The sequence below is a fragment of the Ornithorhynchus anatinus genome, chromosome 14, assembly GCF_004115215.2.
Source record: "Ornithorhynchus anatinus isolate Pmale09 chromosome 14, mOrnAna1.pri.v4, whole genome shotgun sequence".
In the NCBI taxonomy this organism is placed as follows: domain Eukaryota; kingdom Metazoa; phylum Chordata; class Mammalia; order Monotremata; family Ornithorhynchidae; genus Ornithorhynchus; species Ornithorhynchus anatinus.
The window spans coordinates 17,557,971-17,584,489 of NC_041741.1; the positions used below are offsets into that span (position 1 = coordinate 17,557,971).

General features: G+C 44.4%; 1 protein-coding gene across 4 annotated transcripts in view; it reads left to right on the forward strand.

The window, feature by feature from the left end:
* Positions 1-16,719, forward strand: part of LOC100081236 (RAB3A interacting protein) — a 35,717-nt gene extending 18,998 nt beyond the window's left edge. For 2 of the 4 annotated variants that reach the window (XM_007666302.3, XM_039914055.1), the window contains 7 exons: positions 2,755-2,832; positions 3,390-3,593; positions 8,266-8,394; positions 9,693-9,805; positions 12,370-12,469; positions 12,569-12,638; positions 16,329-16,719. In XM_007666302.3, the coding sequence (XP_007664492.1) occupies positions 2,755-2,832; positions 3,390-3,593; positions 8,266-8,394; positions 9,693-9,805; positions 12,370-12,469; positions 12,569-12,638; positions 16,329-16,411 (777 nt within the window). In that variant the 3' untranslated portion in view covers positions 16,412-16,719. Of the gene's footprint in view, positions 1-2,754; positions 2,833-3,389; positions 3,594-8,265; positions 8,395-9,692; positions 9,806-12,113; positions 12,172-12,369; positions 12,470-12,568; positions 12,639-16,328 lie in introns of all 4 variants that reach the window. The other 2 variants (XR_005660762.1, XM_029079012.1) reach the window with 2 other exon arrangements.
* Positions 16,720-26,519: the final 9,800 nt, after the last annotated feature.

A 26,519-nucleotide genomic window follows, 5' to 3' on the forward strand; every position in this document is an offset into this window, starting at 1 on the left:
GTTTCCCTCTTGACTCTTAATCTGCTAAGAAAATTGAGTTTGTGTGAGAAAAATAATCTATACAAGTAAAAAAATGAAGCCAAATATCGTAGATTTTTTCTCCTTTTTAAGTAGCCCAGTTGTGTGTAAAAGAAGACAATCATTTGATGGCACTTATTGAGCGCTCACTGTGTATAGTAAACTGTATTAAGCACTTGGGAGAGTACAGTGTAATGGAGTTGGTAGACACATTCCCTGCCCACAGTGAATTTTCAGGCTAGAGACTATAAGTGCCTACTATGTGCAGAATCGTATACTAAGCGCTTGGGAAAGTACAGTACAATAGAGTTGGTAGACACTGTTTCTGATCAAGAAACTCACCTAGTGATTTGAAGTAGTAGTAAGTCACAGGTGAAGGATAATCAATCAGTCAGTAGTATTTACTGAGCACTTACTCTATGAGGAACACTATCCTAAGCAATTGGGAGAGTACAGAACAGCAGAGTTGGTGACTCATTCCATGACAAATGTTTAAATGAAGGTTTCCTGTTGGGTGCTTCTAGGAATGAGACGGTAGAAGAGGAATCAAAGTGTCCTGTAAGATTCATTCATTCATTTGCTTGTATTTATTGAGTGCTAACTGTATGCAGAGCACTGCAGTATGGTTAATGGGTTCTATTAGTGGTGGTTTTTCTCCAGATATATACATTTGTGACAGGATTCCCAGCGGGGTACGTAACTAGTTGTATCCTTCAGTGCTAATTCACAACATTGTGAAGAAAGTGTTTATCAAAAGCAAATTTTGTAGTTATCACTGTAAGACCCAACTAAAAGGTAAAGAATGTGCTTCGTTAGGAATGTCTTGAAATTAAAATATTCCACTTGCTTGATCCAGGCCATTCACCCATCCCCTTTCTTAATGCTTGAGCCACCTTCCCTTCCAAGAAGTGAAAAGGGGCAGCAAATTCCCTATAGACCACCAGCAAGCAGTGCCTTGAAAGTAGTCAGTCATATCTATTGAGTGCTTATTGCGTGCAGAGCACTGGACTAAGCGCTTCAAGTAGGTGGTCAGGCTGTGCCCTGCAGCCCTCCGAGATGATCCAGAGTTGATCGCCTCAGGTTACCCTAGAACCAGAGCATCAGAATTGTGGCTTTTTGTGGACTTAGTGGAGTTACAAGAGTCTGGGGAAGACCATTCTTATCTGGGAAAAGGATCTGTGACGGTGAATGACCTCAGCTACTAAAGGTCACACGTTTATTGCTCCCTAGGAGAAAGCGGTAGGAGGCAGTTTTTTATATGGCTTTTGGGCCCCAGAGAGTAGCTCCAGATTCTCTAAGCTTTGGACTGATATTTCCCCCCATCCTCGACCTGCTCTCGAATCTTATTGCATATATGTTTAGAGAGGATGAGTGATTTTTAGTTTCAAGACTCTTTTTTTTTTTTTTTTTTTTTTTACATCTCAGCAAAGGAAGTGTGGTTATTGTTAAAAAATAGTTTCAGGAGAAATTAAATACTGCCATGACAAGTAGCAATACAAAGAAATCGAAGCCCTAGTTCAAATTTACCAATTTGTTTTCATGACAGACCACCTCACTATTCTTTCTACTTAAGTGGTTACAGCTGAGAACATTTTTTTATTGATCATACATTAAGGTGTTACTGATTAAATTTGCTTTTCATATTTTATTAGTGAAATAGGTTAAAATCATTACACTGGCTCCACCCATTAGCATGTCAAATCCAAAGAGGCACTCTCTGAAACTTGGAGGAGTTTCAAAAGATTTGTTAGTTTTGGGTTTTGTCTACTTTTTTTTTTCTCCTGTAGCTGTTTTTTTTAAAAGTGTTTAACAACCTGATGTTCCACCTCTTTAAATGTAAAAAAGGAATGAGACTAGAGGACCAATACAAAGCAGAACAAAAAGTGGGGCTAGATGAGCAAGTTGAGGAAAATAAGGGCAATAATACATGTGTAATAATTTTGTATATAGTGATGTGGTGTTAGGGCAGAGCTACTGAAAGAAGAGAAGCTATAATGACTTTAGAAGTTGTTAAATGCAAGCCCTCATTTAGTAAACTTTGCTAAATTTTGTTCCTTGCCTCCCTAAGGCTTCTGAATTAACCAAATAAGTTACATCGTGTCTGTACATCATTTGTGTATTACACATGAACACCACTGTGTTCTCCATTACTTCTCTGCGTAGGTAATTTCAGTGTGTTTTAATTCTCGTGATTCCATAAATTCATGGATATATGAAATTCAGCTGTCACCATCGTCTCATACATCATTTTCTCTGTTTTTTAAAGAAAGGAAATTGCATTTTTAAAGTAAAAACTTGTCGATTCTTGGTGTAATTATACTCAATTTTAATTCCAAAAGGTAATGTAAAATGTGTTCTAAATCTTAAATGCAGTAAGTTCTGTTGTAACGGACGACGCACTAGTGGGTAGGGTTCTATTATGGAACTAAGGAATATCTTCCCTCAGCATTTTCCTGGATGTAGTGGTGATCTGATGTCAGAAGAAAGAGTTTTCTGCCCCTTTTTAAAATTAATTTAGTGGCATTTGTGGAGTACTTACGTGGACACAAGCTCTGAAGGATATGATAGAGGATAAACAGATTCAGTTGCTGACCCTCAGCCAGTGTGGGCGATGGGCATATGAAGAAGAATTTCATGTTGGACTGTCTGCCAACATAATGCCCAAATTGAGACAAACTTTGAGCCTACCATTTTGACTTTGAAATTGTATTTAAACCAGTCTCAATTTTTCAATAGGAAGCTCATAAAATGGTAAGAGAAGCCAACGTCAAGCAAGCAACTGCAGAAAAACAGCTAAAAGAAGCACAGGGGAAGGTAAGTTTTTTGGTGGGGGATCTTATTGTATAAAATTCTTTAAAAGCTTTACATCTTACTGTTTAGAATTCTTTAAAAGCTTTAGCTGACCATTGACTCTTCCTAGTTAAACCTACTATTAGTCTTTCAAATATTGCCTTAAAGTATTCAAGGACAAAGAATTGAATCTAGTTTTGCTCCCTGGACAAAACTGCACATTTTGCGACTTGGAGAGTCAGTAAATTTGAGGTTATTGTATAGCAAACAACCAGTAGGTAATTGGGCCAAACCTAAGGCCCGTTGAAACCTTTTTTAAGGTTTGGTTAAACAAGAACAATCCCAAGACATTTTCTTTTCAATTTTTGTTCCCGAAAGATCAGCGACCCAATTGGTGGAGAAAAGTTTTCGGCCATTTGAGACTAGTTTGAAATAGGAAATTTAAGCCCCCGAAAATCTAATATTTTGTACAGAACACACGGCTTTCCCCTTCCTGGAAATGAAGTTTGTCGATTGATAATGTTTGGAAACATTTATGCTGATGTCATATATCAAGGGGACTATGTTGCTCTCTTTTCAAGATCGACGTCCTCCAAGCCGAAGTCGCAGCTTTGAAGACCCTGGTTTTGTCGTCCTCTCCGACATCACCAACTAAAGAGTTTCAGCCAGGTGGGAAGACAGCTTTTAAGAAGGGACACACGAGAAATAAAAGTACAAGCAGTGCTATGGGTGGTAGCCATCAGGACCTCAGCGTGATGCAGCCAATCGTAAAAGATTGCAGAGAGGTAAAATTCCTGAAGGATTGTTCCTCCGCATCTTTGATAATGATGTACTTTCATTCCCAAGATGTCACTCAGATTTTTCTCCGACAAAATCGGAATAGAAAATGCAGCATATAGGTGGAGGACACTTCATGTAGACCAACCTACCCTCCATCCCCTTCCTTCTTGGCTGATCTCGGACTGCCAGCTAGAATCTCAGTAAGTCTTGAGATCTTGGTATTCCGGGCAAGCAAAGGTCCTTTAAAGAATTTCAAAGTGGCCTGTTTGTAGTTGACTGAAAGATTTAGGCGACTGTATCTCTTCCCAAGCTCATCCAACAGAAAGTTTGAGGATGCTTTGAAAGTACCATTTTCATTAGAAACTTTTCTCAAATCTAGGGAAGGGTAGAAATTTATGGCAGAGAGATTTGAAGAAAGTAAGAAAAACACTGGGGTTATGTTTGGAGCTATTGTTGCTATTAACTGTGTGACCCTGGGTAAATCTCATTTCTTTGGTTCAATTTCTCTAAGAGTAAAATGGAGATGACAAAAGTTGTCTCTTCAAAGACAGCTTAATGGACTATTTATGTGAAAGCGTTACCAATTTGGAGAAATGGTGCTTTCAAATTATAACGGTGTCCACTCATTATGAATTTTGAAAAGCATAAATTTACCTGATTGACCAATATGTACATTCCTGGAGATTCGAAGACATAATTTTTTCCGGGTTTGAAGACACAGAAGAGATTGAGTTAAAATCCCAAGGGGATGTTAACCTTTGTGGAATAGCTTACCCTTGCTCAGTTGGATTAGCATGCAGGAGTTAGTAGCTTAGCAACCGAAGACTTTACAATCACATTTCGCAGATTTTGATTAGCCCTTGTTAGAGAGAAAAGTGTAACTCATGGAGAAAAACACATTTTGAACAGCCTAGTTATTTGGTTTTATTTTTTAAAATTAGTGGTTTTCATAGGACTTGAAAACCAAACCTGTAACACGCAAAACTGAGAGTCCTCATTCCTGACTTTTCCCAGAACTGAAGGCACAAGTAGGTCATGTTGCCAAACGTGGGGGGAAAAAAAAAAAAACTATTGGATCATTTAAAATTGGAAAAATATATCTCTCTCTAGCTAGATATTCGTCCTTCATTTTCAGAGATAATGCTTTTGACAGATGAGTGTGGTTGAAAAAGACACTAATGGGTGACTGATATATCCTTCCCTTTGTGTGAAGGTAAAGATAGCTCCTTACTGTGCTAATGGGTTTGTCCCTCAGGGCCTATCTCACTTTTTAAGCCTGCCGCTGGTATCCTGATCTTTTTGTAGCCTTTGCTACACAGAGGATCCAGGCTCATCTGTCTTCCATAGTGGCTGCCCAACAATCCACTGCTAATAATATTAGTGGTATTTGTTAAGCGCTTACTATACACCAGGCACTGTACTAAGCACTGCTGTGATCAGCTGAGTCTTTAAATTGCTTTTTTTTGCCCACCTAAGCTTGCGTGTGCCTTCTTTTAGTTCACTCTTCAGCAGCTGCGTAGATGTCGTGCTGTCATCCATTCTCTACACATGTCCCATCCAATGAATCTGTAATCTCTGAGAGATTGCTTCAGCAGTGCCGCGCTAATGGTTCCAGGGCCCGATCATTCGTTCGTTCATTCAGTCGCATTTATTAAGCGCTTACGGTGTGCCGAGCACTGTACTAAGCGCTTAGCGCCGTACTAAGCATCATACCTCTGGATCCAGTTACACTGTCTAGCTGCCGCTCCCATCTCCTGCCACCTGTTCCTGTCCAAGCTCCCTGAACGGGGTTGTAGACACTTTGCTTTCATTTCTCCTCCGCCTCCCTACGATACGGGTTCTGCCCTTCTCTCCCCAGTGAGATTGCTCTCTCCCAAGGTCACCAGCGACCTCCTTTGTTCCAAATCCAGTCAGAGGACTCCATCCTAATCCTCTGTGAACTCTCAGCCATCTTTGACGCTGACCCATTCCCTCCTCCTGGAAATGCTACCTAACCTTGGTTTCCTGGTTTTCTCTTACTTCTATGGCCATTCTCTCTCAGTCTCTTGCTGTTTTCTGTTGTGCACCTCAGCCATTAACAGGAATGACACTCTCCAAGTTCTGTTCTGAATCCCTCTGTCTTCTCACTTGACACTCACTTCCATGACTTCAACTACCATCCTTTGCTGATGGATCACGAGAGCTTGCAGTTTCACTTTACGTAGATGTCCCACTGATACATCAAGCTCAATATTTGCAAAACGAAGTCCTTCATATTCCCTCCCAAATTCTCTCCTCCGTTGAACTTTTCCTTCACAATTGACAACATCACAGGATGGCAGTGACTCTTAAGCCTTCCACTTTGGCATTGTCCCTGACTCCTCTCCCTCTCTTTCAGCTCCCATATTCGGTCTGCTACCGAATCCCGACAGTTTTTATTTCACAACCCTTCCAGACTCTGCCCCTCCTCTCCAAAGGGCCATTTTGCGGGTCCAGGCACTTGTCTTATGCTGTATCCTTACCGATCTCCCCGTCTCCACCCTCTCCTCTCTTCATTCCACTCTTCCTTCTCGTTCCACCGGGTGTAATTTAGCCAGTGGCACATTGCTTCGTGGTCAGCGTGATGCTATGAGCGGATTCCTGCTTCGCACATAGTAAGCGCTTAACAAATGCCATTATTATTATTATTCCTACCAACTTTTTAAAAGTATAGTATTTTTCGGCCTGCATCTGGGAAATGGTAGTCGCAGCCAGATTGACAGCATGGAATTCAACCAAGTTTTGCTGCCTCGACACTTCTAACGGTGCACGGAGATGGAATGACCGCCCTAACCCCCCAGGTCAGTGTGTCCTTTGGGAAGTTGACAGGCAGTGTTTGGTGGTAATGGGCTTTAAAGCTGTAATGGTATTTTATTCACTGCCAGAGGTACGACCACCTTCTCAAGTGATTTCATTAGGGTTCCGTACATTCTCCTAGTGGATAGAGCTTGGGCTTGGGAGTCAGAAAGGCCTGGCGTTTAGTGTGTAATGAATAACAGGTTGTGAAACGTCTTTTCAACCACACCCACACACAAAAAGTAAGTCTGGAATTATAATAGAGAACCCAGGAAGAGCGAGTAAGGTTGTCAAACCTAAGACATTCTTCAGAAGCCGCTTGTTGCTGGAACATGAGAGCTTAAGGGAAATTTTTGTTTTACTAATTAATTTAGGAATAAAGGAAGCACATTTTAAGTTTTACTTTGTCGCTTAGACCAAGTCAGAAGGGGAAATGAGAAGCAGCATGGCCTTGTGGAAAGAGCACAGGTCCAGGGGTCAAAGGACCTGAGTTCTAATCCCAGATCCATCACTTGTCTGGTATGTGACCTGGGGCAAGTCACTTAACTTCTCTTTGCCTCAGTTCCCTCATCTGTAAAATGGAAACTAAGACTGTGAGCCCCGTACGGGACAGGGCCGGTGCCCAACCTGATTATCTTGATCTATCTCAATGACTGGGGTCCAGTACCTGGCACATAGTAAGGGCTTAAAAAATACCATAAAAACAAACAATAAAATAATACCATTAACAACCCTGAGCTATTGCAATAGTTGCAATTTGCAGATTTATTTCTATTTGCAAAAATCTCTGGCGGACAAGAGGACGGTTTACGGTCAGGCAGTTGCTGGGATCTGGCCTTTCAAGTCCGCCCAGAGGTAAAAATCGGACCCTCCTGCCTGTATTTGTCCTGCTCTGTTGTAGGTACTCTCTGTTTTCCCTCTGCGATATATATAGTTGTGCAGAAGACAGCTGTGTTTTTGGTTGTTGCTGCTGTTTTGCTTTTCCCCTAGCATTTGCAAAAAGAAGTAAAAGTGCCCCCACCCCAAACAATGTCTAAAGCACTGAGGGTCGTACTCAACCAGGTTTACCCAAATGAGTGGCGCCTGATGTTTTTGAACCCCTTGCGGACGGGAAATGCGTCTACCAGCTCTCCTGTATTGTACTCTCCCAAACACTTATAGAGCAAGCACTCAATAAATAGGATTGACTGATTGATTTGAGTTCTGAGAGCTAGTCCCGTCTGCTACCGAAGACTATACCTGTTCTCCTCACCAGCTTTCTCATGCCGTTAGGCACAGGGCGACCGGGTAAGAGAATACGAATGGCTCAGCATGATAATAGTAATGACGGTATTTCAGTACTTACTGTGTATCGAGCACTGTTCTAAGCTCCGGGGTAGGTACAGCCTAATGCGGTTGGACCCAGTCCCTGACCCACATCTTAATCCCCATTTTACAGATGAGATACCTGAGGCCCAGAGATTAAGCAACTTGGCCAAAGTCACACAGCAGACAAGTGGCAGAACCGGGATTAGAACCTGTGACCTTCTGACTCCCAGGCCCATGCTCTAGCCACAGTGCCCCTTGTAGTTTCACTACTGCTGAAAAATGAACTCAAGATCTTACCTGCTTGGCAAACATTCCCCCTCTGTGTCTGATCATTACATGACTCTGTTTTCCTGGACAAAATGTATGAGAGATTTTCTCTCTCCATACTAATCCGTCGATATAGTCTCGCCATCACCGCTTTGTCTTTGAACTGAAGAATGACTCGATTACCATCTGGAGAGGTTCAGGCTGATCTCTTCTTATCAAATCAATATAGTCTGGATCACTTTGTGTCCGATTTTTCTGCTAAAGAATCTTTCCGGATTTGTTTGGCAGGCTGATTTCTCTCTGTATAATGAATTCAGATCTTGGAAGGATGAGCCAACCATGGATAGAACGTGCCCTTTCTTGGACAAAATCTACCAGGAAGATATAGTTCCATGTTTGACCTTCTCAAAAAGTGAGGTAATTCTTTTTTTTTTTTGTCTAAATACTGTGGGTCTTTAAAAAATGTTTTGAAATGCTTGCCTTCATACTGTGAAAATATTCATATATTTTTCTGTGTGTCTGTATATGTGTCTGTTATACGTGTCTGACAGAGAAGTAACTTCTTCTCTCCCATTCCTCTTTTCCCCACTTCCTCCTCCTCTTCCATCATTCCCCAACACAGAGAGTAAGGAGGGAACAAATATGGGTGGGTGGTTCTGTTGTAGATAGAAAATAATCCTTCACTATTTTAACTTTTTTATTCATTCAGCCGTATTTATTGAGTGCTTTGTGCAGAGCACTGTACTAAGCGCATAGGAGAGTACGGTATAACAGTAAACAGACACATTCCCTGCCCACAACGAGCTTACAGTCTAGAAGGGAACAAACGTTTAGGTAGCTTGTGGAGAAAGAGTTGAAAGTAACTGTCGTATTTCCTCTCGTAATTGCCTCCACTGCAAAATTCTCTCTCATTTCCTCCCTCCTCCCACCAAAGCCCTCTGATTTCTGAGGAAATAAAAGCAGCAGCATAGCCTAGTGGAAAGCGCGTGGGCCTGGGAGTCAGAGGCTCTGGGTTCTGGCACGGAGTAAGCGCTTAACAAACACCGTTTAAAAAAGATAAAAAAACATAGTACGTGCTTAGCGTAACGGAAAAAATAAAGAGATGATTTTTGTAAGGGGTGATAATGGTACATGCAGAAGTATGAGGAAGCGATGGCTCAAAACTCACAGGTTTATTCACTGAGACGTGAACTCCGAGGGGAGGAAGAGTTAATTTACTGTGCAGCTCTTGAGAGAGGGCATTACAAGTAAGAGATATAGTCTCAAGTGTCCTCTTACCTTTCTCTTCTTTGTCCCCTCCTTTCCTCCTTTTTTCAGTTTATTTTTTTTTGTCCTGTCCCCTCCTTGCTCATTAAATGCCATTGATTGAATGTTTACAATGTGCAGAGCGCTGTACTAAGCGTTTGGGAGGGTACAATACAAAAGAATTAGTGGGCACGCTCCCTGCCCATCACAAGCTTCCTGCTAGACTTAATTATAATAATAATGATACTTGTTAAGCCGCTTACTTTGTGCCAAGCGCTGTTCTAAGTGCTGGAGCACTGTTCTAAATAGGCCCCGGTCCAATAACCGTCCCATTTTGGGCAGGGGCCGGAGGGGGCTGCAAAATGATGCAAAACTGGGAGAGTTTTGCTAGAAAGTACAACATGGTGCAGTGGTGATGTAGTAGATGAAAAATAGTGCTCGTGTTCTGAAGAAGTCTTTCCTTTTGGCAGTTGGCGTCAGCTGTTCTCGAGGCTGTCGAAAACAACACCCTAAGCATTGAACCAGTGGGCCTGCAACCTGTTCGGTTTGTGAAAGCTTCCGCAGTTGAATGTGGAGGACCGAAGTATGTTAGTCTGAGATGTGTCTTGGTAAAAGATGCAATCTTTTCATGCAGTGCTTTATTTACTAACGGTACTAAATCGATTCCTTTGACGATGGATGGATAGACAGCTGACTCAAGTGTATTAGATAAGGAAGTATTAAATTCCTCATTATATAAATAGCTTTAATTGGGTATTTTTCAAGAGCCTGGAGGAAGATATGCAAATCCTTTTGGAATTGTGGCATTGAAGTACTGAAGAATGCTTGTAACTTCTCAGTTCTATGTAGAGTTTAATATTTGTCGACTCATTATGAAAATATGCACATCAGTATTTTCTGATGCACTTCATTTAGTATTAAAGCATAGTGTTTTTAGTAAATATATTAGCCCTAAAGCCAAAGACACTGAATTAATAAACTACATATGCTGTGTGTAGTTTATTAATAAAAAATACCAGGACATTGTATTTGCCCGCCAGTAATGTTGGTGGAGATTTGCTTCAGTTGGCTATAAAGCAGGTACTACTTCTTTGATATATGAACCTTCAAAAAAGGGAGGAGAATTTAGTAAAGCACTCTCTTTCATTGATTAATGTTTGATTGAGGGTCATTTATTTTGGTATGAGATGATGTCAGAAAATACTCAAGTTTAAAGTTTGAACATAGTAGTCAATCATATTTCACAAATGATTTTTGAATCAGAACATTTCAGTGGTAATTTAAAAATGAAGGGCATTTGGCATGTCTTAAAATTTTTCTTGCAGCGTTTTCTCAGATTCATAGGTGCTAACTTGCTAAACATGTCTTTCATTTTATAAGGAGAGTAGTTGGGGACTGGACAAAGGGAATAGAGGTTTGCTGATCAGATATAAATTGTGGTTATTTTTGCTAATAACTCTAACAAGATATTTTAAAAACCATTTTTGATTAAGGAAACTAACTTTGCAATTGGGAAATATAATATATACCTATATACACAAACAGTCATGTATGCGTGTGTGCATATGTTGCTTTCAAGCATATCTGTATATGTGTTGCCTCCAATTTGGATATAAATGTATTTTTAAGAATGTGTTTGTGATACACATTCTGAGTATCTTAACACTGGGTAAATCGTAATTGCGCGAACCTGTTTTTTCCAACTTTGAAGACATTGCTATTTGAAGATTACAGCAAATATGTTTGTGGCTGCTTTTCCACTAAGTAGCTATTCTAATTTTAGGCCAGTCAATAGGCAGCTTTGTGTTGAACTGAACCCTTCAGTATCACTTTAACGTGGGTGCTTGAAATATTCTGCTTCCTTTGCGGTCCACCTTGCCTTAGCCACATTCGGCACCTTAAGCTCTAAAGTGGTGCAACCAGACTGCAGGTCTTGTGTGATCCGCAGCCTAACTTGAAGTTATACTTTTGCAGACATCATTAGAGCCAGGATCAATTTTTCACCGGAAAGCGTCCAGTCCCCCAGCTAGAAATTTGAACGCTATCCTTGCTGGGTTTTTTTTTTCCCTCTTTCATGAATTCATCTCCCCGTTAGAGAGCTTTCCTGTCACTGGAGAGACAGATGGAAATCTTTTTGTAACTAGTTTGTCTCCTTAATTTTTTTTTTTTCAAATTCTCTTGTATTATACTCTCCCAAGCGCTTAGTACTGTGCCCTGGGCCCAGTAAGCACTCAATCAATACCACTGATTGATTTTTGGTTAGGAGAGAATAAAAGACCTGCAGCCCTGAATTCCCTTGGGGTGTTAGTGTGTCACCTACATTGTGCTTCTCAACTTTCTCTGCTCTTAGAAGCAGTACCTGTTTGCTAGTATTCCACTGTCTAGTCTTTAAGCTCCTTGTGGGCAGGGAATTTGCCTGTTTATTGTTCTGTTGTACTCTCCCAAGCACTTAGTACAGTGCTTTGCCCACAGTAAACTCTCAGTAAATACGATGGAATGAATTCTCCTGCCCCCTCCCCCCGCCCCACCTCCCAGGATTGAGTCATTGTGCATTTTAGGGAGAGAAAGAAATAGGAGAAATGTTCAGGAGCCCTTTTTTGTTCAACTGTTTGCGAAAATAGTACACTCCGTAGAATCTCATTAATGTAGACTAACTAGGGGGTAGTCCATTCCGAAGTAGGGAAAACCTTGAGTATGCGGGAGTATTTTTAAAAATAATTTTATTGTAATAATATGACTCTTTGGTTGTGTTTTTTTTTTTTCTTTTGCCTTAGCCTCCTGGTAGTTTTACCTGTCTAATTTTTTGAATATGTTTGGAGGGAAGTTAGGTCAGAAATACCTACAGAGCCCTTTTGCAGAGTCCCACAATTTTGCTGTTTGTTCTTTCCCAGGTTAACCAAGTGTTGGTCAAAAGTTAGCGGTGAAGAACAGAAAGCAAGGAAGCAGGAAGTAACTAACAGCTCCAAAATTGCTAAGTTTTTTATTTATGAGCTCTGAATTGATGGAGTTTTATCGATATCTTCGAAGTTGTGGTCGTTTGAGTTTGAGAAGTCTTTGCCATCTCTGTCGTTATGCACAGTTAGAGATTGCAAAGAAGTGAACATCAGACAGTCATGAGTAAATAATCTACATGTAATTATTTTGCAGGAAATGTGCTCTCAGTGGTCAGAGTAAGTCTTGTAAACACAGAATTAAATTGGGAGACTCAAGCAACTACTATTATATTTCTCCATTTTGTAGATTCAGGGTAAGCATTTTTTAACCATCACTGAATTAAATTAGCTTGCCACATGCACACACACACAGTGCATTTATCGTTCATGGCATTGTTTCTGTTTTGGCGTAGATCACTTCGGTGTGCAACTTTTTTACGTACATTCGCTATATCCAACAAGGTCTCTTGAAGCAGCAGGATGGTGAGTACTGGCCAGAGTTTACTATTGCCCTTTTACATAGAGCCCTAGTAATAATAATAATAATGATACTATATGTCAAGCATTGTTCTAAACAGTGGAGTAGATAAAATCGAATCAGGTTGGACACAGTCCTTGTCTCACATGGGGCTCGGACTGTTAATCCCCATTTTACAGATGAGGTAACTGAGGCCCAGAGAAGTGAAGTGACTTGCCCAGAGTCACCCAGCAGACAAGTGGTGGAGCCGGGATTAGAACCTAGGTCCTTCTGACCCCTAGACCCGTGCTCTGGGAATTTAATATTGGTCTTTGCTTTTGAATCCTCCCCCTTAACCAAAAAATGCCATGCCAAAATTCAGGAAATTAATCCCCTCAAAAAGAGTTAATGGCATCCGAGATAGCGTTGGTCTGAATTTTCGCTGTGGGCCGACTTCGGCAGCTTGTGTTTGAGACAGGAGTTAGTCTGTCTTTCATGCCATCTGATCAGCAAATCAGCATGCCCCCTAGGGAGGCAGTGCAGATCTCATTCTGTACTTTGTCCTTCACACAGCAAGAAGTTGGGCTAGTTTCATTTTAACCAACATGGAAATCAAAAAAGAACTAAACAATATAGTTTTCTAAATTGCAGCCTGACCCACCAACCCCTCATGAAAGTAAGTCTGAGGGGGTAAAGATTACCGTTGGCTCAATCAACAGTAGGGGGGTGATAGAGTTGGGGTGTCGAACTCCGAGGGTTTCGGGCGATCAGTCAATAATTTCTGTTTAAAGCGCTTTCAGTATGTAGCGTTTTAAGTGTTGGGAAGAATCCCTTGATCATAAATTTTGTCGTGGTCCCTGGCTCCATGAGGCTCACGATCAAAGAAGGGGAGGGTAGTCATCTGAGGAAAAAATAAGTCCAACAAAACATATGCAGATCTCTGAAATTCCAGGCTGAAAAAAAACGAACTCAAGGAAAACAGGGTGGTTGAATGTACGCTTCTGTTTCAAGACAAACACGAGCAGATGGCGCCGAGGCTAGAGGAATGAAAGCAGGCCAGGGTTCCGACACAGCCGTACCTTTTTCTCTTGCATTTTGGGGAAGCGTTTTTTCCCCCGATCAGTCTTTAGGGGCACTGAATAAGTATCCCCTTGAAAATTAAAAAAAAAAAAAAAAAGAAAGCAAACTTCCAATTTCTCGGTCCTCACCCAGGCAGACCGATGATCTCAGTTTCAGCTGCCCAAAGGAAGTGCAAGTCGGAATGGTAGCCGGAGGTTTTGCCCAGGGACCTCAGGGATACTCAGGCTCTCTGGTCGTGCTTGGGCAGAGAACGGCTGATGGCGCGGCTGGCCCGACACCTTTCCGGAGGGTTCTGGGTGTGGACCCAGAGGGGGAACCACCATCCGTAGCCTGCAAGCCATATGCAGCTCCTCCTCCTCCTCCCGTGTCACGCCGCTCGGCACGTGCCGTGTTGTTTTGCTACCGTCTGGGGCTGCTGCGGCTTTTCCGGCTGTGGCATGGAGGCCCGCTGCCCCGCCAGAGCCCTCGGCCCCAGCCCCGGCCCCGGCCGCCTCCTGCTCTCCACGAGCCCCTCCCACCCCCCACCTCAGGAACACCTGCCCCCTGCCATTCGCAGGGCCCAGGACTGAGAATCAGGAGACGTGGGTTCTTATCCCACCCAGCTCCGCCATCTGCCTCCTGGGTGACCTCGGACAGGTCACTTGATTTTTTTCGGGGCCTCAGTTTCCTCATCTGTAAATCGCAAGTTAAATACCTCTTTTTTAAAAAAAATGGTATTCGTTAAGCGCTTACTACATGTCAAACAGTGTTTTAAGTTGTGGGGTAGGTACAAGTAAATTAGGTGGAACCCAATTCCTGTTCCAGCTGGGGCTCGCTGTCTAAATTAGGAGGGAGAAGAGGAGAATTTAAGATACAGAGAAATTAAGTAGTAATAATAATTATGGTACTTGTTAAGCACTTACTATGCGTCAAGCACTGTACTAAGCACTGGGGTAGGTGCAGTCACATCGGGTTGGACACAGTCCCTGTCCGACGTGGTGCTCACAGGCTCAGTCCCCATTTTACAGATGAGGAAACCGAGACACAGAGAAGCAAAGTGACTTGCCCAAGGTCACACGCTGGGATTAGAGCCCGTGATCTGACTCCCAGGCCCGGGCTCCATCCACTACTCCATGCTGCTTTTTGGGGCAAGTGACTTGCCCACGGTCACACAGCAAGGATTTGGCAGGATTAGAACCCAGTTCCCCTGATTCCCAAACCCGTTCACTAGTTCACACAGCTACTCCCTCTTAGACTGCCAACCCCCAGTGGGACAGAGACTGTGTCTAATCTCAGTATAGCCACCCCTAAGCACAGCGTTTGGCACATAGTCAGCTCTGAACACTGTCTTTAATAATAGTAACTCCATCTACCCTGGAGGGAGAACTCCGGCTCCCGACCAAAGGAAATTTTTGAGCCGCGGTTCTCAACCCTGTTGTGTTTGCAGTTCACGAGGTGTTCTTCCCCCTACTCCGAACTACCGCTGCTTGTTTGTACAAAGCCTCTGCCGTGACAATACAGATTATGGGGCAAAAAGCAATCTATTGGTTAAAAAAAAAAAAAATACAGGAGCAATTGCCCAGTATAGTTACTGTTTACTCAGGGCTGTCAGGAGTCATAGGTGATCACAAAAAACTGATTTATGAGGTATCTATTCACGGTGTTAGTGGAAATGAGGGACCTGAGAGAGTCTTCGATACGATCTGCTTATATTGCACTGCTGGGTTTAGCTTGAAAGCCCTTCTGGACTATAAATTCCCTGTGGGCAGGGACCCTGTCTACCAACCCTGTTGCATTGCACTCTCCCAAGCGCTTAGTACAGTGCTCTGTACATGGTAAGTGCTCAGTAAATACCACTGATTGGCAAATAGTGATCTGCGAAGCCCTTTTTACTCTTCGTCTTTCAATCGAGCTGAGGGGAACTGGGCAACGGACTGATTTCTGCTTCTTCCCTCTCTCCCGCTCAACTGTGGAGATTTTAGGAGCCGAAAATCGGTCTAATAGACGCTAGCTAGAGGAGGAAGCAAGGGACTTGGATGATTGAAAAGTTAGGGGATAAGCTCTGAGTAATTAAGCATTACTGTAGTTGATAGTATTGACATTGACTTATGTTAACGATCCCATAATTGTCATATGTACTGCAGTTTTCCTGACAAAATGAAGCTAAAGTAAACCGGAGCTGCTTTTTTGGGTGATCAGATAAGATAGAAACACTCACTTACTCTCTCAAACATATTAAAATCATTTATACGTTTGAGAGTGTAATTGAGTATTTGTATCTTATTTTAAAATCATATCGTATTAAAATCATTTGTACTGAATTGCTTCCCCCACCTGTAATTTATTTTAATCCCTCTCCCCTGCTAGACTGTAAACTCCTTGAGACCATGTCTGTTAACTCTCTGTACTCTCCCAAGTGCTTAGTACAGTGCTCAACACGCAGTAGGTGTTCAATAAACGCTATCGATCGATTGATTTTCATTTCTTAGAGAAAAATTTAAAATCAGATTCACTTTTAGGAGTAGCCTCCATTGACCGCAGTGGAAATTGTTTAATTTTGAGGGAGATTCATTGTTTGTTTTTCAGTGCGATTAAGTGAGAAATTATGAAAGTGTGTTTTTGGTTTCCTCCGTAATGTTCTGTTCTGTATTTTACAGTTGATCAGATGTTTTGGGAGGTCATGCAGTTGAGAAAAGAGATGTCGTTGGCAAAACTGGGATATTTCAAGGAAGAACTCTAATTCTCTTCACTGGAATATGCATGAACTTCACTGAATATACATAGCTCTAAAATGGCTGAATTTTTTATTGTCAATATTTATTTTCAAAGAGTGGGTCCAAAATCTTTTTCTCTTTCTGCAGATTGCACCCGAAGTGCTGTGATTACTTTAAACTGATCTATATTCTCTGTGTGCCGAAAAACAGCAAGGAAAACAATGGAAAGAAAAAAAACCCTTTAGTTGAACAAAATCTGATCAGGACTTGTAGGTGCCCTTGTGATTGTAACTTACCTTTGCAAAAAATCGAAATAAATCTTAGATTGAAGATATGTGTTTACCTTCTATTCTGCCTCTGATATGTTCAGGGATTCCCTACTGGCACTTACTTTAGCCCTTTTGCAGGACTGTGCTATTGAATATCGATGCCGGTGTTTCGAAGCGCTCCTTCACTCTCCGACGATTTTGTTTTTGTAGAAAGGACAAAATTTACCCTGGTTCAAGGCTTTCTTCTTTCACAGGATCCTTCCCCACTTCTCAAGCTTGGAAGCATTTTAAAGAAGACGTACAGTAAAAAGATAATGTAGCATCTGTTTTCTGGATGGCATTAATAGATCTTTAGTACGTTAGCACAAGGTGTCTTTGCTACGTAGGATGCGGGAGGTAGCAATGAAGAGAAATATCTATGTAGGTGCACAAATTCCAATTCAAAATCTTATGTATTTGGTACATATGTAGAGTGCTGCTTGATCACGGCTATATTTTTTTTTTGAATTTTTGAATCATATTTTTGGGTCAGAGTTTTGATTCTTGGGAACGTAGTAATATATTCTACATTTTTCCTTTGGGAAACTCTAGCACGCTATTATTCTATTTTCATGGAAACAGTGAGGAATATTAACAAGGGAATGTTCATATCTTTTTTTGGTGAGTCTTTAAAAACCATAGTGTCTTACCAGTCTTACGAGGGGGAATACATATTGAAAAAACAACTACATGTAGAGGTTGCTCAGGAAAGAATTAAACTGTAGGTTTTCCTCCGAAATGGCGATGCTTGAAAAATTCCCACTTTCCCGTTGAACAAATGGATTTATCAGGTGGTAATAGACATCAGGAGGATGTCTGCTGATGTATTTTAGTCTCCCAAGCGCTAACTCTAAGCACTCTGCACATGGTAAGTGCTCAAGAAATGCCATCGATCTATAAAAAGCCCCCCCCCCCCCCAAAAGCAATAGGAATGTTAATCTGCAGTTGGAACTGTTACCAAATCCAAGGAGCCCTGCTGACTATGTCGTACTCTCCCAATTGCTTAGTACAGCACTCTGCACATAGTAAACGCTCCCTGGCTAAACTTTGCCCAGGGGGAGGCCTCGTTTCCACCAATATCTTTATCTGCCTCATCCATCGGCAGAGCCTAGTGGTCGAATCCAAGCCCATTTTGAGTGTTTTCCCCCAATTCGATGGGGGGGTCTGGAAAATGAGCACGGAGTAACTGCTCAGATACCATTGATTGATAGAATGAGCACACAATCCATTTACTGGGGGGTAGATAGCTCTCTCTCAGGTCCAACTTTTTTTATGATATCTGTTAAGTGCTTACTGTGTGCAAGGCACTGTACTAAACACTGGGGCAGATACAAAGTAATCAGTTCCCACATAGGGCTCACAGTCTTAATCCCCATTTTATAGATGAGGCACCCGAGGCCCAAAGAGGTGAAATGACTTGCCTAAGGTGACACAGCGGGCAGGTGGCGGAGTCGAAATGAAAACCCGGGGGCCTCCTGACCCCCAGGCCCATTCCTTCTCCGCTAGGCCACGCTGCTTCAGAGACTAAAATTCAAGGTCAGTGGCAGCTTTTATCAGGCGATCACTTGGGCTGTTCGAATATTTCCCAGGGGAATTACAGGACCCCTGGTGCGATGGCTTGGGGTGTTCTAACATTTACCAGGGGAATTAGAAGACCCCCTGGTCTTGGCTAAGGGAGGGGGTGAAAGTTGTAGGGAGTTAGTCTCCCACACCCCAGCTGTGGAGAATCTTCTTGGGGGGTGGGGGGCACCCATTCTGCCTGGGTGGAAATATAAACATCTCCCGGGGGAAGGACAAACAGAAGATAAGAATCCAATCCCCTTTTATGACCCTCCTCCTCGCAGAGATGCGGTTGGTGTGTCATGGGGACAAAGGTCCATAAAACAAAGGAGAACTATGGAGTAGCTAGAGTTTTCCGACTTGGCAAAGACGATTCCTTCCCCATTCTTTGCACCTGGGCAGTTTTGCTGAACTCCCCTCCCATTCCCCCCCACCATGACTCCCTCTGGGCATTCCCTAATTCCCGCCGGGGACGTGTCCGGGGCAACAGGGTCTCCGGTCCGACGGGATGCTTCAGAGCGGGTGTGATCCCAGGAATCGAACCCGCGGGGACGACTCCGGTCTTCCTCGGTCCCATCCGGATCGGACGGACCGGCTCGTCATGGAGGTGGTGGGGGAGAACGAAGCCCTGCAGCAGTTCTTTGAAGGTAAGTGTCCCGTTCTATCCCTGGGCGACTCCCAGCTGTCCCGCGGAATCGCCGTCGCTTTCCAGATCTGGGCAGAAGCTAGCACGGAGAGGTCTCTGTGGCCAGAGAACAGTGGACAACACAAGTTCCACCTTGAAGGTTTTCCTCGTTCTTCGCAGACGGTCGGTCAGTCGTATTTATTGGACACTCAGTGTGTGCAAAATATATCCGTGGGATTTTTAGATCGAACTCCCCGGTGGGCTGTGAGTGCCTTATGGGGAGGTAACGCATCTTACCAACTCTGTAGTGCTGTACTCTCCCAAGCGCTTACTACAGCGTTCAATAAATACTGCTGATTGATTGATTTCATCAATCCAGTCTGTGAGTTGCGCATCTACATCAAATCTGCGAGTGCGGGGATGCCAGTAAAATAGGGGAGCATCTTCGAAATATCCCAGCGCTTAGTACAGCGCTCTGCCCAGTAAGCACTCAATAAATACCGCTGATCGATTGCTTTCATCACTCCAGCCTGTGGGTTGTGTCTACGTCAAAACCGTGAGTGTGGGGATGCCGGGAAAATAGGGGAGAGCCTTCAAAATATCTGACATAATCGCCTTGAAGACTTTATAAGCACTCGTAGCTTTTTCCTATCAACCCACGGAGGGAAAATGAATCCTGACAGATCCATCTCCTGTCTTGCTTTTACAAAGGAAAGCATCTTTCTCAATGACCTGCTTATTTGGAGGGAAAAAGATAGTTTGACCGACTCTTGGACTGCGATGAGTCGTTGACCGGCCACGCAGAGAGCGGACGGCAACCAACCGGTCTTTCAGTAGGCAAAACAAGTCTGCAGATTTATTGTGTTGATTTCTTGGCCCGTTGGAACAGTAATAGTAGTAATCTTTATTATGTGCTTACTATTTGCAGAGCACAACACCAAGCGCTTGGAAGTCAGTGGCATTTATTGAGTGCTTACGGGGTGCAGAGTGCTGTACTAAGTGCTTGGGAGAGTGCAACATGACAATAAACAGACACGTTCCCTGCCCACAGTGAGCTTACGGTCCAGAGGGAGTCTCCAGGTGGAATTATTATTATTATTATGGTATTTGCTAAGTGCTATGTGACAGGTATTGTACTAAGCTCTGGGGTGGATGCAATCAAATCGGGTTGGACGCAGTCCCCTGTTCCACATGGGGTTCACGGACTTTATAGTTATTTTCCAGATGAGGCAACTGAGGCCCAGAGAAGTGAAATGGCTTACCCAAGGTCACCCAGCAGACAAGTGGCGGAGCCCGGATTAGAACCCATGACCTTCTGACTCCCGGTCTGGTGATCTATCCCCTACGCCACCCTGAATTAGGGTTCTTGGCTCCGGGGGGGGGGCTCCCAGGCTATCGGCTCCGTTTGGGGTGAGTGGAAAACGGGCACTGGGCCGGAGGTGCCGTTGTACTCTCCCAAGTGTTCAGTACGGTGCTCTGCCCCCCGTAAGCACTCGGTAAATACGATCGATTGATTAGCGATAGCAGGAGTGATTTGGATCTGTGTAAAGGTCAGGAGCAGGTCAGTCCACAGTAGTTTGTGAATTTGGACTCCGGCACCAAATCCCCACCTGCAGCTGTCCGGGAAAACCGGCGCATCCCTCGGGTCAACCTGCGGTCGCTGCCGTCGGTAGGGATGGTGGAGACTCATTGCATTCTGGCTCCCGAAAGGACCTTGGAGGGCCCCGCGGAAGGGTCCTGAGCGGGGAAAGCAGTGTGGCCCAATGGAAAGTGTACAGTGTGGAGACTCAGACCTTAGGTTCTAATCCTGACGCCACCACTTTACTGATGGCTAGTTGGGGGTATATCACGTCACTTCCCCATGCCTCACTTTCCTCGTCTATAAAATGGGGATTAAATTACTGTTCTCCCTCCTCAGTCTGAGAGCCCCGTGTGGGACGGGGACCGCGGTCTGATCTGGCTCGGCGAGAAGCAGTGTGGCTCGGTGGCTAGAGCACAGGCCTGGGAGTCAGAAGGACTTGGGTTCTAATCCCAGCTCCGCCGCTTGTCTGCCGGGTGACCTTGGGCAATGCACTTGACTTCTCGGTGCCTCAGTGACCTCCTCTGGAAAATGGGGATTAAGACTGTGAGCCCTATGTGAGGCAGGGACTGTGTCCAACCCAAATACCTTGTATCTATCCCAGTGCTTAGTACAGTGCATAGTAAACACTCCACAAATAACCACTATTATTATTATTATCTGACTGTATCTACCCCAGCACGTAATACAGTGCTTAGCACACAGTCAGCACGAAATAAATGCTACCGTTATTATTATTCATTCATTCAGTCTTATCTATTGAGCGCTTACTGTGTGCAGAGCACTGTACTAAGCGCTCATTATTATTATTGGACTGAAAAAAGCATACACAATAGGAAATGTGCTTCTCACTGACTTGGTTAAGAGGCCGGTGGTGACAGGGAGCCCCCGCCTGAGCTTGACAAACTGATCGTTAATAATAATAATAGCGATAAACTAATGGTATTCATTAAGGACTTTCTACACGCCGGGCACCGCTCTACGCGCCGGGGTAGATGCAAGCAAATTGGGTTGGACACAGTCCCTGTCCCACAAGGGGGGTCGCAGTCTTAACCCCCATGTTACAGATGAGGTGACCGAGGCCCAGAGAAGTTAAGTGACCTACTCGAGGTCACACAGCAGACAAGTGGCGGAGGCAGGATTAGAACCCCTGGGTGGGTTTGTGCCCCAGGGCTGGGCACTAGAGGAGTGAGGGGCAGCAGTGGGGGGATCCTAGGAGTTGACAGGTGAAATTGCAAAGTCATCTCCTAAAGTGATATCCAGGGCAATGGTATTAATGCTCCCGTCTAAGGAAGCGGAAGAGGACAAAGTGTATTTTCCGGAGAATCATTAACAGCTCAGCCATTTACAAACATCCCGGCCTCTGAGGGTGCTGGCCTTGGGTTCATTTTTCAATAAGAGGGAAGGTAAAGAGCCTACCTTGGTCTTTCTCTTTCACAGGATGACTTCTCTCTAGGGAGTTGCAACTTGACATTAATTTCAGAGCCTTTATAATCATAAAATCCATTTATAGCCCTTAGTTGCCGAGCAACAAAGGGCAAAGTACTGAATCCTTCCTATCATTGCAAAAGGCTCCGTTTTCACACCCTGGTCAGGGAAGAAACGATTTCCCACCAGGGGAAGCTTAATACGGCATGGCCAAAACGGGTCTGACTTGGGTTTCTCTCACAGCGTTTGTCCCCCTGCAGTAATTATAATAATAATAATTGGGGTATTTGTTAAGCACTTTCTTTGTGCCAGGCACTGTACAAAGCTCTGGGCTGGATACAAGTGAATCAGACCCGCGACAACAGTCCTTATCCCACAGTCATCATCCCCATTTTACAGATGAGGTATCTGAAGCCCAGAGAAGGCAAGTGACTAGCCCAAGGTCACCCAGCAGACGCGTGGCGGAGCTGGGATTAGAACCCAGATCCTTCCGACTCCCCGGCCCGGACTCTATCCGCTAGACCACGCCGTTTTCATTTGGGTGGTTTGCACAGTTGCTTCAAAGCCTGATTATATGGTAGATCAGGGTTGAGAGTTTTTGAAGCGGAGATATAAATTCCAGGGAGAGATTTTCAGCGACGTACTAAAAGTCACTGAAGCCCTCCAGGGTGTAAGCTTGTTTTGGGTGGGGAACGTGCCTACCAACTCTGTTATACTGCGCTCTTTCAAGTATTTAGTACAGAGCTCTGTACGCGGTAAGGGCTCAGTAAACACGATTGATTATGAACGGGGAATTTGTCCAATTCCGTTACATCGTTCTCTCCCGAGCGCCGAGTACAGTGCTCTGCACATAGTAACTCCGCACCTTGCTCCCTCCTACCTCACCTCACTCTTCTTCTACCACCCAGCCCGTACACTTCACTCCTCTAACGCTAAAGCTTCTCGCCGTACGTCGCTCCCGTCTATCTCGCCAACGACCTCTCGCCACTTCCTGCCTCCGGCCTGGAACGCCCTCCTTCCTCATATCTGACAGACAATTAATCTCCCCGACTTCAAAGCCTTACTGAGGGCACTTCTCTCCAAGAGGACTTCCCTGCCTGAGCCCCTCCTTTCCTCTTCTCCCACCCCTGACTTTCTTCCTTTGTTCAACTCCCCCCACCCAGCCCCACAGCACTTAAGTACCTATCTGTCATTTATTTATTTCTATTAATGCCCGTCTTCCCTCTCTAGACTGTAAGTTCGTCGTGGACGGGGAATGCATTTGTTTATTGTCGTATTTTACTCTCCCAAGCCCTTAATACGGCGCCGTGCACACAGTAAGCACTCAATAAAGACTACTGATTGATTAAATTCCCTCAAGAAAACTAGCTAGGTTAATCACCCACCTTCTCATCAGGAAGCGGTGGTTGAGGCAGGGCATTTGAGCTTGGAAATCTTCTCCAATCTGCCATTTGTTACCTAGAATAAACAGTGGTTGCAAGGCCATCCGTAATAATCGTGGTGTTTGTTAAGCACTTACTGTGTGCCAGGCTCTGTACTAAGCACTGTGTAGGTACAAGGTGATCAGGTTGGACACAGTCACTGTCCCACATGGGGCTCACAGACTAAGAGGGAGGGAGAATTGGTATTGAGTCCCCATTTTGCAGATGAGGAAACTGAGGTCCAGTGACCCAGACAGCTCAAGGTCACAGAGCAGGCGAACAGTAGAGGCAGAACTAGAACCCAGGTCCCATGACTCAAGTCCAGGAACCCACTAAGGCCGTCCTGAATCCACGCTGTCTTTGGAGAAAGGGGGTTTTGAGGCCTTTAACTCAGCCAAATTCTCTTTCTTGTGTGCGAGGCACCAAACTAGTGTAGCTTGATGTCGGAGAACTGTAAGCTCTAAACTGTAAGCTCACTGCGGGCAGGGAACGTGTTTATCAACTCCGTTGTACTCTGCCCAGCGTTCAGTAAAGTGTTCTTCACTCAATAAGCACTCGGTAAATACCACCGAACAGCTTTAAATGGGAACCAAGTGTTTCTTCGATATAAACCCGAGGAAATGGATTAAGGTGCAAGCCATGTTTCCGTGAAGCGATTCTCTGAACAAGAGGATGGCGCTGATCAGAAATTTCCAGATCTTCTGGGATTTTCCTTCCGTATGGTCAGGGAATGTGTCTGTTATTTCTTTTGTATTGTATTCTCCCAAGCTCTTAGCACAGGGCTCTGTATATAGTAAATGCTCAATAAATGCCATTCGTTGATTGAACATCTCAGTCCCATAAAAGCCTATCATAACGAGACTGTGCTAATGATAATAATGAAGGTTTTTGTCAAGGGCTGGTGTAGATACAATGTAATCAGGCCAAAACAGTCCCTATCCCCCACACGGCTCACAGTCAGTTTGGTTTTCGGCACCAAGCCTCCTTCCCACCTTGGTTCCGTCTATGAAACCCTTCTCCTTGGAGTTGGTGCCCGAATTCACACTTTCTTGGGAAGGGAATGAAACAATTCTGGAGCAAGCAAATCTGACCACCCCTTTCCTCACCTTTGGAGCCTTATTCATTCAGTCGTATTTATTGAGTGCTTACTGCGTGCAGAGCACTGTACAAGCCCTTGGAAAATACACATCTCCTCCAAGGAGGCTTCCCCGACTAAGCTCTCATTCCCTTATTCCCTCTCCTTTCTGGATCACCTGCACACTTGGATCTGGAATCCTTTAAACACTTAGATAGTCTCCACGCCCTTAACCCCACAGCACTTCGGTAACGTAGCAGTGATATATTTTAATGTCTTTTTCCCCCCTCTAGATTGTAAGTTCCTGCCGGGCGGGGAATGTGGCTACCAAATCTGCTATATTGTACTCTTTCCCTAGCAATGCTCAACGCTCTGCATACAATAAGCACTCAATAAATACGACTGAGAAAGAGGGAGTGTTTGTGTGTGCGGTGACACCTCGGGGTACCTCAGGGATGCGCCGAGTTCAGGTGACTTACGCAAAAACAGGCAGATGTCCACAGAATAGCATCCATGTGCCATCACCACTTGTGATGTCACACGTTTCAGCGTCCATTTTTGGCAAGTCACTTCACTTCTCTGTGCCTCAGTGACCTCATCTGTAAAATAGAGATTGAGAGATTGAGACTGTGAGTCCCACGTGGGACAGGGACTGTGTCCAACCTGATCTGCTTGTATCCACCCCAGCGCTTAGAACAGTGCCAGGCACATCAAAGACACCTGACAAATACCACAGGGTTTTTTTTTTATGATTTAGAATGCCATCGCTGGACCCTCTACGAGCGAAGGGTGTTTCGGTCCCCTTTACGGTGGGATGGTTTTGTCTTCGTACCCTCTGCCTCCATTTTTCTTCTCAGCTCTAATTCGCTGGCCGTCAAATTGGCGGGGTTGGGGCGGGGGGAGCGGGGAACCATGACAGTCAGGGCTAAATGATATTGTCTCGGCATCCCAAGACATTTTTAGCATCTGGAAAATGGCTCTCCTTGAATGAGGCTGGCATCACCCAGGACGTTATGTCAGGCCTGGTGCAATTGGCCCTTATGTATCCCCCGATCTAGTTATTCTCTAGCTGGGATGTGTCCTTTATTCAAGGTCTCATAGAGCAGGACACCCAGGCTCTGTGTGTCCACAAGGTTTTCGGCCTTTCCGTTAGGTCCCTCCTACTCAGGTTCCCTGCTGAGACCTCCGGATCACCCTACTCTTGGGCCCTTTAATGGCTCTTTCCTTGGGATTAACCCCTGGACGGGTCAATCATCTTGATTTGACAGGCTGGCTAACCATTACTCTCCCCCCTCAACTTCTAACCCTTATTGAAGGCCCATCTCCTCCGAGAGGCCTTCCCTGACTAAGCCCTCCCGTCCTCTTCTCCCACTCCCTTCTGACTTGCTCCCTTTATTCATCCCCCCCAATCCCAGCCCCACAGCACTGATGTATATATCTCTAATTTATTAATTTTAACGCCCGTCTCCCCCTCTAAACTGTAAGTCCCTTGTGGGCAGGGAATGTGTCTGTTTATCGTGTGTTGTACTCTCCCAAGCCCTTAGTACAGTGCTCTGCACTCACTAAGCTCTCAATGAATACGATCGACCGATTGACAGACGGAGAGGCCTTAAAATGACCAGATGGCCCGTAAATCAGTGGATTTCTGGAGCGACTGGATGTTGGCCTGGGTTCTCCACTGGATGGCAGCAAATTCCCCAGTTTATTCCCAGCTTCCAGTTTGTCCAGTGTAAGAGAAATAGATCCAGGGATTCGTCTCCCTGGATTTTCACGGAATTGGTGGGCCGGGCAGGGTGAACACAGAATTACTGTTCGCCAAATCCCATGGTGCCAGGACGAGGGGGCGTGGATCGGCATTCGAAGGTAGAGAGGTCAAAGCCCTTTTTCACAGGCTCAATCTCAATCGGTCCCTGGAGGGATTAAAGCCCAAGATTGCTGCCCAGGCAGCTCTGAAAGTGGAAAAATTCAGCAGATTCCAGAAGAGTTGGGAGAGATCCGCGGATGAGGCCGTTGGAGGGAATTTTTTTTTGTTTATTTATGTATATTAATGTCTGTCTCCCCTTCTAGACCGTGAGCTGGTCGTGAGCAGGGAATGTAGCATACCGTGTGCAAGGCACTGCACTTGAGCTGCTATTATG